Source organism: Pipistrellus kuhlii, unplaced genomic scaffold (assembly GCF_014108245.1).
Source record: "Pipistrellus kuhlii isolate mPipKuh1 unplaced genomic scaffold, mPipKuh1.p scaffold_m20_p_9, whole genome shotgun sequence".
NCBI lineage: Eukaryota > Metazoa > Chordata > Mammalia > Chiroptera > Vespertilionidae > Pipistrellus > Pipistrellus kuhlii.
The window spans coordinates 1,308,032-1,318,555 of record NW_023425595.1 but is presented as its reverse complement, the minus strand read 5'-3'; the positions used below and the strand labels follow the sequence as shown (position 1 = coordinate 1,318,555).

At 51.3% G+C, this 10,524-nt stretch overlaps 1 protein-coding gene across 6 annotated transcripts in view; it reads right to left on the bottom strand.

Moving 5' to 3' along the window:
• Positions 1-1,990: 1,990 nt before the first annotated feature.
• The window catches only part of PPFIA1 (PTPRF interacting protein alpha 1), a 54,848-nt gene continuing 46,314 nt past the window's right edge, over positions 1,991-10,524 (bottom strand). For 4 of the 6 annotated variants that reach the window (XM_036427824.2, XM_036427826.2, XM_036427827.2 and 1 more), the window contains 5 exons: positions 8,941-9,116; positions 8,181-8,249; positions 7,040-7,196; positions 4,535-4,604; positions 1,991-3,288 (listed from right to left, as the gene is read on the bottom strand). In XM_036427824.2, the coding sequence (XP_036283717.1) occupies positions 4,546-4,604; positions 7,040-7,196; positions 8,181-8,249; positions 8,941-9,116 (461 nt within the window). In that variant the 3' untranslated portion in view covers positions 1,991-3,288; positions 4,535-4,545. The remainder of the gene's footprint in view (positions 3,289-4,534; positions 4,605-7,039; positions 7,197-8,180; positions 8,250-8,940; positions 9,117-10,524) is intronic. The other 2 variants (XM_036427823.2, XM_036427825.2) reach the window with 1 other exon arrangement.

Sequence of the window (10,524 nt, the reverse complement as noted above, 5' to 3'; positions counted from 1 at the left end):
CAGAAGGACAGAGACACACACAGGGAAATTGAGAGACGGGTACAGATAGAGACTGACAGTGGAGATGGCCTTGGAGTGAACCTTCCAGAGCTGGACAGTGACATTGAAGAGCGGATGAAGGGATGGGAGTGTGGGGAACCCTGACTGCCCCAGTAACTTACCCAGCTGGAGTGGGGCTGGTCCCCACTGTCCTGTGTTTGAATTGGGCTCTCATGGTGAGACCAGGAGCCGGGAGGCCGGATTTGTGACTCGCTCTCCACCCCTCCTTCCTTTCTTTTTAGCACCATTTCTCAAGGGAGGGTGAGGTGGAATTAAACGTGCTTGGAATGGAGTGGGTCCTGTCGATGGGGACGAAAGTACCTACAACACGCAGGAGTTCAGAGCAGAAGCAGCTGGGTTCGGGTTCGGGTTGGGCTCTGCGCCTGCCCTTCGGGATTGGCTCTGCTGTTTGTGACGAGGCTGGGCCCTCAGGAACAGGCCGGGCTCTTAGGGCAAGGTTGTCCCTTTGGGCTAGGCCGTCTTGGGGACGAGGCTTGGCCCTTGGGTAGGAGGCTCGGATCTTCAGTGCTAGGTTGGCTCTGTGGGACTTGGCCAGCTTTTCCCAGTGTGATTCTTCTGTCCGAGGCTCCGAGGTTAGGCTGGACTTGAGTTAAGCATCAGTCTTTGTTTTTTGGTTAATCCTCACCTGAGAATGTTTTTCCATTGACCTTTTAGAGAGTGGAAGAGAGGGAAAGGAGTTTAAAGAAACCTCGATGAGAGAAACACATTGATTGGTTGCCTCCTGCACAAGCCCCAACCAGGAGGCAGCCTGCAACCAAGGTACTTGCCCTTGGCTGTAACCGAACCTGGTCCGACGCTCTATCCACTGAGCCAAACTGGTCAGGGCTGGATCAGTCTTTAATGATGTCATGCTGTACACGGACACAGCACAGGCTTTGTCCTTGGGTTGGAGTGACAACCTACCGTGAGTCTGAATGGTCTGAGCATCATTCCAAATCCCCCTCTCCCCCCGTTACTTCTGACTTCCATCATGAGCCTGTCCGGAGAGCAGCAGCTGCCGTGGACTGGTTTTTCTGTGTACACCAACTTTACACGGCATAATAAGTTTCAAACCTTCCAGAGTCCAGAGTGCTAACCATTACACCATGGAACCAACTTCAAACCTTCCACAGTGTTCCTGTAACCAGGAGCAAAAACCCTTTCATCAGAAGGGATTATTTCTAGGGCCGTGCAACATTCAAAAGCAGCGGCCGCCAACCTGTCAGACCTCATGACCACCAGTCTGCAGACCACCGGTTGGCGACCGCTGTTCAAAAGGATTAGATCCCTTTGAGAGAGTCCGAGTCCATGAACATCAGATTGACCGGGTCGTGGGGAGGCCCCGGCCTCCGCAAGACTGCCTTCCAGGAAAGGACCCTTAAGTGAGCACAGCTGGCCTTAGAGCTGAGCTGGAGGTTGGGAGGGCCATTGACTGTCGAGGGAGATGCACCTGTGCAAATTGCTCCGCCACAGGCTGGCTCCCTGGGGCCTGCTGGAAGAGCCGAGCTTGCTCAGGGGCTGGGCTCTTTAGGGTCAGCGTGGCTTTTGGGGGCTCCGCTCGGCCTTGTGGGCCTGGCTCAGCTCAGCCCCAGGAGGATGGAGCCTGTCTCTCTCCTCCAATAAGGAATCAATGAGGGAAAAACATTCCTTAACGGAGCTCAAGCTCTGTGGCCCAGGCTCCAGCTGGTCAGGCGGGGCTTTGTTTGGGGCTGGGCCCGTGGACTGTTGACAGGAGCCCACATGTCCACTCTGCTTCAGTCCCTTGAGCCCTGGTCCTCCCAGCACTGGTTCCCCTGCAGATGGGTGAGGTCATCTCGGTCTCCAGGTAAGGGCAGGGGCCGCCAGGCCCTCCTGCGGAGGGCCCCTGCGCCTCCCCACCGGCTTCCGTCATGGTTTCCACAGGAGGACAAGGCCCAGAGCTGAGGCGCACAGGGCAGGCCACCCGCGCCCATTGGCAGTGGGAAATGCTTTATTGAAAGAAAGCAATAAATAACACTGTGATAAAAAGAGTTCCAAAGTGGACTGTACATACTGTGTTACACAATCGGGAAGTTCACAAAGGGTCACTAGAAAAACAAGGGCGACAGCCAACTGTCCAAGTCGCTCGGAGCGGAAAGTGAATGTCGGGACACGCCATCTTCTGTCTCCGCAGCGGCTGCAGAATAAATAATGCACCGTGATCCGCACGCAGCCCCTGCTGGCTGTGCCACTGACATTAAAAAAGGGCCCCTGGCCTCTCGGATCGTCCAAAATGGCTACGTCATCAACCCCAGAAATGCACGAGTGGGTCCTTCCTTTAAACAAGTTTACAGACAAATGTAAAACATGTTCTAAGTAAGAAAAATAAGGCCTTTATTAGTTGCGCAGCATTATTCTCAGGAGCCCGTGCGTCATCTCTGCACCCGAGTCTCTGCGATGTGCATGTGGCCGCCATGATTGGTCCTCGTGGAGGGGAGGGGTGCCGGGCCTTCCCGGGCCGAGCCGGAGGCTCCCCACCTGCGTTTTCTTGTCCAGCAGAGAGCTGTCCCCAGCTCCCGGCTCTGGCTGTCACTGAAGACGGTCTCCAGTCCACAGAGACGAGGCTGCAAAGCGCTGAGCCGGGCCCAGAGTTCGTAGTGTCTGATTCGTCCTTTCACAGTCCAATGTCTCACTCAGGTATATCCACGCTGCAGAGGAAAGCGTTTCTTGCTAGGAAAGGTATAGCAAGGTCAGTCACTAACTCCCAGCAGAAACGCTGGGAACGGCTGCCCGTGTCACAGGGGTCGCTGCGCAGCTCGGAGAGGCCACCGCACGGTGTCAGGCCGGCTTCACAGACCCACGAGAGCCTGTTCTCTGCTGTGGCTTTTCATCAAAAATCAAACGTGATAATTACAGTAAATGCATAATTTACAAAAGCCCTACCTCTGTTCACAGGATTTACACATACAAGCATTACAGTACATTCGTTGAAGAGACTAAAATTAGACAGGGACATGACTTGGTCTGATAGGACATTTATAGCCCAAATACACATGAAAAAGTAAGTATAACTGTATAAATGAAGGCATAAGTTTACATAAATATAAGAAACATTAGATTCTAAAATATCTTCTTTACGGTATTTGTGAAATTTTCACTGATTAAAAACTCTGTAATAAAATATCTCAGGTCCATATAACAAGTATTGACAGACTGAAGGTTCCATTGAGTTCTAAAAGGCCGCCTGCAGGGCTCACAGCTGCAGTCACCGGTAGAAGTAGTGTGGGTAAACTGCAAACGAAACAAAGGCCGGCTGTGAGACCATCCACACCCCCCCCAGGCTCTGCTCTCCCACTGCCTGCATTCCAGCTGTCCAAGAATTTGGATAAACACCAAGGACTGCGTATATCAATGAGACAATTTTTTGACTAACATCATTTTGGCATATGTCTAAAAGTTGCAGATTTTAAAAAATGATGACAAACCCTGATCAGTGTAGCTCAATTGAACAGCATTCTGTGCACCAAAAGGTCACCGATTCGATTCCCGGTCAGGGCACATGACCCAATTTCAAGCTCGATCTCCAGGAGGGGGCATGCATGCAGGAGGCAGCCGATTGATGTTTCTCACAAAGCTCTCGCTCTCTCTAAAATGGATAAAGGCAGCCTGGCCAGTGTGGCTCAGTGGCTGAACGTTGACCTGTGAACCAGGAGGCCATGGTTGATTCCTGGTCAGGGCACATGCCCAGGTTGAGGCTCAGTCCCCATAGGGGGGCGTGCAGGAGGCAGCCGATCAATGATTCTCTCTCATCATTGATGTTTCCATCTCTCCCTCGCCCTTCCTCTCTGAAATCAATAAAAATACATTTAAAAATAAAATCAATAAGAGCATATTAAAAAAAAAAAAGTGATGAAACCAATCAAATAATCTGGCTGAGAGATGAGAACAGAGCCCCTCCATTCAGCCCTCAGAGTGGTGTCAGGGCTGGCTCCTCCCACCCCAATGCAAGGATATGACCCTCAGGAACTGATCTTGGTGATGACCATGCAGTTCTGTTTTTAAAACCAGTCTCTAAATTGAAAGGCTATAACAAGTGTCACAGCACGGTACAGAGTCATCAAACAGTTCTTTAGGGCTTGTCACCAGGAACGTGTATGACAGCCAGCCAGCACCAAGACCTGGGGCCACACCGGCACACATCACAGTGTGCCGGGACCGGTGCCTGGCACTCTGAGCCACCGCCAGCTAAGAGCCAGGTTCCTGTTTTCTGCTCTGTTCTCAACCCCACTCCGAAAAGGCCGTTAGCAGACACTTAAAATAAGCCAGCATTCTTAGGTTTAGAGATGGCGGGAGGACACTCTGCTCCCTTAAAGAAGGGGAACATTCTGGCTCCCGTGGCCAACTGCAAGCACGCAGCTCCAAGCCACCGCCGTGGCGCAGAGGCCGCACTCTCTGGGTTCAAGTGCCTGAAGAAACCGAAACGGGCTCTCCAGGCCCAGCCGCCTCAGCACCGGCTGCAGGATGCCGCTCTACTCACCACAGGGGGCGTCAGCAGGAGTAAGTCCTGACTGTGGCGGAATCCAGCCTCGGCGCTCCTGACACACTGCCTGCGCGACGCCCCGGGAAGAAGCATGCAAACACAGCGTGCAGTTAGTGTGGGCATCACACGACGGCACTGGCGCACACACCTGCACACCTGCTACTGCGACTGTGAGGGTTCCCAGGGAGCCTCCGGGGGGGACGTGATGGGCCAGGAACCTAAGTGTCACCAACTGCGGTGCCCTAAGTGTGTCTCTGTCTCCCGAGCAGCCCTGCGATCGCCGCAAGTTAACCCCATGCAGCACCGAAGCATCAGTGACACAGGCAACTCCACCATGTGCTTAATGTGATGTGACTCCTTAAAATAGAGCAGCTGGGTTTTCCTTTCCACCCTAAACGCTGCATCCGTCAGGAGGTGGGGGAAAGCCCAGCAGTGGCTGAGCTGTTGCCAGTTGGCTGAGGGGGAGGGCAGCGTCCAATGCACACCTCTCAGCCCTGCCTGCTCTCCCGGGAGGCCCTCGGGCAGCCTAGGGGCCCAGGGTGTGCTTTCGGGGTGCCATGGACAGGGACTTAGCTGAGGAACTGTAGCCATGGCAGTTTCTGTGGGAAACAGTGCACACGGACTTTCTGGTTAAGAAACATACTGCACAGCCCAATAGGTAAGCCCCGATTCCTCCTTGCAAATCTAAGACATTTTCAAAAGTATGTAAGCGGATATTCGAGGTTCCCAATTACACATTTTCGGTTTTCTGCCAGGAACACATGTTAGTAACATTCTGCTAAGGTTCCAGGAAGGATGCTAGGGCAGCTGGTACTGCTGCAGAGAGGGACAAGCTTACAGACCCTTCCAATCCCAAGTGCCAGGAGACCTGCTGCAATTTATCTCACACTCCCTTATCTCAACAGCCATAAAGCAGCCCTTTAATCAGGGCTCTGCTTTAGTTATCACACAGGGTAGAAAGGTGGCTTCCACATAACATACTCCCTATACCTTTTTCTAGAAATAGTTTAGATTCATCTAAATTCTAATCTCAATATTGCTGTTAACATGTAAAAGGAAAAGGTGAATTGTAATACAGAAAATGGGAAAGAAGCTCTGCGAAAGTAAGAAAGCACTTGACTGTTTAATAAGTCAAAGGCCAAATTAAAATTTATGAAAATTATCTGCATGCTCCTTTAAAGAAAAATGTGACTTCTTAAAAAGCTGCTTGCTCCCCCTGATCAGCGCATTACCAAGAGAGAGTAGCTTTCTAAGACATGCGGCCCTGCGGTCAATTCCATACACCGAGAGGTGATGGACTTGATCCCTGGTCGGGCCGGTATGGAAGGCACCAGATTGATATTTCTAACATCTGTTTCTCTCTCCCTATTGCTTTCCTCTCTCTCATAAATAACGAAAATGTTGCCCTACAAGCCATCCTCCTTAGCAAAGGCCTTATTTATATAAATGCCCTTTTCTCTGATTTTCACATAGGCAAGTGAAACACAACTTCTAAACCCACTCACGGGAAGGGCTAGTAACATGAAAAATAGCAAAAACCACATCAGTGCCATTTTTAACTTTCCTAGGGTGCCCCTCCACTTCAGAAATGAGGATGGAGCCGAAACTGGTTTGGCTCAGTGGATGGAGCGTTGGCCTGTGGACTGAAAGGTCCCAGGTTCGACTCCGGTCAAGGGCATGTACCTTGGTTACGGGCACATCCCGGGGGCGGGGGGGAGGTTGTCCAAGAGGCAGCTGACCGATGTTTCTCTCTCAGTGATGTTTCTAACTATCCCTCTCCCTTCCTCTCTGTAAAATATCAACAAAATATATTTAAAAAAAAAGAAAAAGAAATGAGGATGGAGCCATCTGTCACAGGAACATGAATACTATGACTTGTGGCTGGCCACACATTTTCTGACAGTTTTATGGGGCTCCCTCGTCTGGCCATCGCATCAAATGGGGAAGCAGGCACAGTGCCTGCTGTGGAGCGGGCAGAGCTCAGTGGCTGCAGGGCAGTCCTGTCAGCAGGACGGGCTGCCGCCCAGGGATGACTCCCTAGGCCCGCAGGGTCTCCATGCCGCTGTGACAGGAAGTGGCGTGGGCGGGCCCCAGCAGGGTCAGGGAAGCACAGAAAGGGAGCCTGCCCAGGGTGTGGACTGCTGTGAGGTGGACGGCCGTTGTCCAGTGTGGAGAGAGGTCCTGGGAGTCAGTGCTGCGGGCAGAGAGCACCCCATTGCTGCTGTGGTGAGTTCTAGTGCTGCCTATCACCGTGTCTTTACACGCACGCTATCCATCTAACGGAGGACAGGCAGTGCTTAGCACCATTCACTGGAAGAATATGAATATTCAACCAGACATGAACGTAAGTAAAAGTTTCTATTGTTAAACTTTTATAAACAGCTGTTAGGACTAATTTTAAAACATTTAAGCCGGGGCATGCAGCAGTACTGAAATGCCTCGTAACATTAACAAGCCGTGCTCCGTAACTACCCACGCTGCGGCCAACGAGCGCCCACGTACCGTCCAGCTGCATCTTCTTCGGGGGCACGGAGGGCGAGGAGGTGACGCGGAAGTTTGCAGGGAGAGTCTCTGCTGACCCAGCAGCTAAGCCACGAACGTCCTTTGGTCTAAACTTTTTTCTCCAAGAAGGTGCTCTCCTAAAGGTCTTATCGTCGTCCTGGGACAGGAAAGGGCAGAAAACAAAATGACCGTAAAGTAAAGGACAAGAGAACACAGTGGTCTTCAGCCCTCTGAGATGGCGGCTGGGCTCGCTGCCGCACTCGCACTCGCAGGCACCCACACCCGGTCTTGGCGACCACATGCCCCGGGGACCGAGCTGGGAACCTCTGACTGAGAGGCGGGTGGTGGCACTCACACAGGGGCCCTTCCTGGGCAGAAACCAGCCCTGTCCTGTCCTCCCCGCCCTCTACCACCAGGTGTCACTTGTCTTGCAAAAATCACTTTCTAACTATGTAAGAGAATATATCTTTGTCTTAAAAATAGCCGCCAAGCTGAAGGATTCTGTCTTTTGCTGGAGTAGAACCAGCAAGTGCTTCAACCTCAGGTTTCCTTCAGACCCGAAGAAGAGAGTGATGACAGTGTGGAACTCAATGAGCCATAGTTTTGTATAAGAAGAAATTAACATTTTTATGTTTAATGTATTTCTGAAAGTCTCCACCAAATGTTCCCAAAACACAACTTATAGTCTCCATTCCTAGGCTACACCCAATGTTTTATGAACATTTCTGGGGATTATCAAGTTAAATAACAAAAAACAACCACCTATCTTACTGAAAATGTTAGTTTTTAAAAAAAATATATTTTATTGATTTTGTACAGAGAGGAAGGGAGAGAGATACAGAGTTAGAAACATCAATGAGAGAGAAACATCGATCAGCTGCCTCTTGCACACCCCCTACTGGGGATATGCCCGCAACCAAGGCACATGCCCTCGACCGGAATCGAACCCGGGACCCTTCAGTCCCCAAGCCGACGCTCTATCCATTGAGCCAAACCGGTTTTGGCTGAAAATGTTAGTTTCTTAATAGCTCATTGGTTCCTGAAGTTCTAAGAACAAAGCTTAACTTAAACACACGGCCACACCTAGAGAGACACCAGCTTAAACTGGACAAGTCTGACGCGGTCATTAGCCGAGACTTACCTCACCGAACCGCCTGTCCGTGCCCACGACCAAGAGGTTGTTGAACTCTCTCTCCAGGACAGCGCGAGCCTGAAAGGATAAAACACCGGCTTCAGCCTCACTGGGGAAGGAGGGGTCAGCACAGCACAGCTGTTCTTACAACCAAGACTTTAAAAAAACCTTTGAAGGGAGGGATGGGGGATAAAGGGAGACATCTGTTATATTTTCAACAATAAAGATAAATAAAAACTAAAACAAAATAAAAAACCTTTGGAAAAAGCTCTGAGTGCCTGGAGCAATGACAGGGTTTTACTGCGGGGTTCCCCATGGGCTGGAGTGGGGGGGTGCTGTGTGGGGGCGGAGCACTGGCAAAGCACACGCCTCCCCTGAGAGGAACAGACTGTCCTGGCTCTCCAATGAGCCCGCAGGTCAGAAAGGATCAGACAGGCGGTAGCGCACAGGGACGACTGCCCTCCGCCCAGCACGTGGAAGGAATGGAAGGATTTCTCTTCCACGTGAGGTTGGATACACATGCGACTTCCATGAGCATATGGACCTGAATAAAAACTCCCCGTTATTTTATCGTCATGCAACAGGAAACGGAAAGAAAACAAAAATCATGAAGAGCCAGGCCTTGCTGGTCTGAACCGTCACATCCGGGTCAGGCAGGGAGAGGTTACCCGCTGCCGGGGTTCAAGCTTTGTCTCCATTTAGGTAACTCGCTCAAGGTCCTGGACAGGAGAGCGAGGGGACGCGGGCTGAGTGAGGCCGGCGGCGTTACCTGGGTGTTCTGCGTGGGGATCTGCAGGAGGAGGGCCAGCACGTTGAAATCGAAGGTTTCGTCTAAGGCCATGAGTGCCCCGTGCACCCCGCTCTCCAGGAGGTTGTTTGCGTATTCCTTCAGGCCAATAGACAGGATCCAGCGAATCACGCGATCATTGCTCCAAACGAGCACATCTGCAGGGAACAACCCGAAGCAAGTGACTTCAGAGGCTGTCTCCATCCTGTGTCCCCCAGACCAGGACCAGGGCCCCTGCAGGGGTCCTGGCCCTTCTTTGCCTGCCTCAGCCCACACTCCACAGGCCAGAAAACAGAGTGTACACAGCCACTCACTGACCAGGGGTGGGAAACCAGAAGGACAGACAGGAATCTGAGTGCTCACCAGGTGCCAACACGACTCACACACAGACTGCAGAATACTTGAAACACGTTCCTCCCATCATAGGAGTTGGCACCAACATGCATGCCTGCTCACTCAACACAAACTTCCTGCTTATGATCTTGAAGCCATTTTTCTTGTCTCACTTTTAAAAGAGAAACGTAAAGGAATTCTCCAGAATACTAGGAATTAGGAAAGGGGGGAGGGGTGGGGGAGAGGGGCAGAAAATCTTACATTATGCAAAGCAATAAATTACTAAATTTGCTCTAAAAATACCTCTCTCAAATACATAGGTGATCATCAACTGCTTTCAAAGACAGCTTTTGTCAATTGTAAAAAGATGTAAAATGACTAGAGAAAACAAACGAAACAGATTTACACATTTAATTTCTAAAGGACACACACACACACATACACACACACTGTGAGTGTGGGCTTATAGTTGTTCTCATGAGTCACATCAACTCAAACACAACTAGACTGTCCTTCCAATGGGCCATCACCCCAAACACACGTTCCTCTTCCATTTCTTAGTAAGAGCTGGGCACAGCAGCATTTAGAGGGCGGTGGGAAGGATTAGATAAACCCACAAAGATAAGCATTTTGGTCTCCCAACCCAACATCTGCATCTTCTCACACTTCCCCATCTGTTTTTATTTTTTGAAATATTGTTTTTATTGATTTCAGAGAGGGAGGGAGAGGGAGAGACTGAAACATCAATGATGAGAAAGAATCATTGACCAGCTGCCTCCTCCATGCCTCGCACCGGGATTTGAGCCCGCAACTCAGGCATGTGCCCTGACTGCAATCGAACGCTACCTCCTGCCGGGCCCGCCTGCTTTCCATCAGAAACGCCTCTGTCTGCCTCTCCAGAGGAAGCTCCACTGCAGCCCCCAGGCTCCGCTGGAACGTCAGCCCCGCACTGTTCCCCCCGCCCTGGAGCAGGACCGCCTGCTCTGTTCTGCGGCTCAAGTTCTCGGTCAGCGGCCAGAGCGGCATTCACACCTCAATCAGGTGAGTGGAGACCGGCTCTCGCCCGCCTGCTAGCTGTTCAGACATAGCGGGAAGGAGCCTGTGTCCTCCCAACAGGAAATGCTGAGTCTGAGGGAGAACGTGCACCTTGATGCACCGAACTACAGACTAAAGATGCACAAGACACCAGGCCCAGCTGCTCCGGCCGCAGTGGGAACTTGGAAAGCCCTCTTT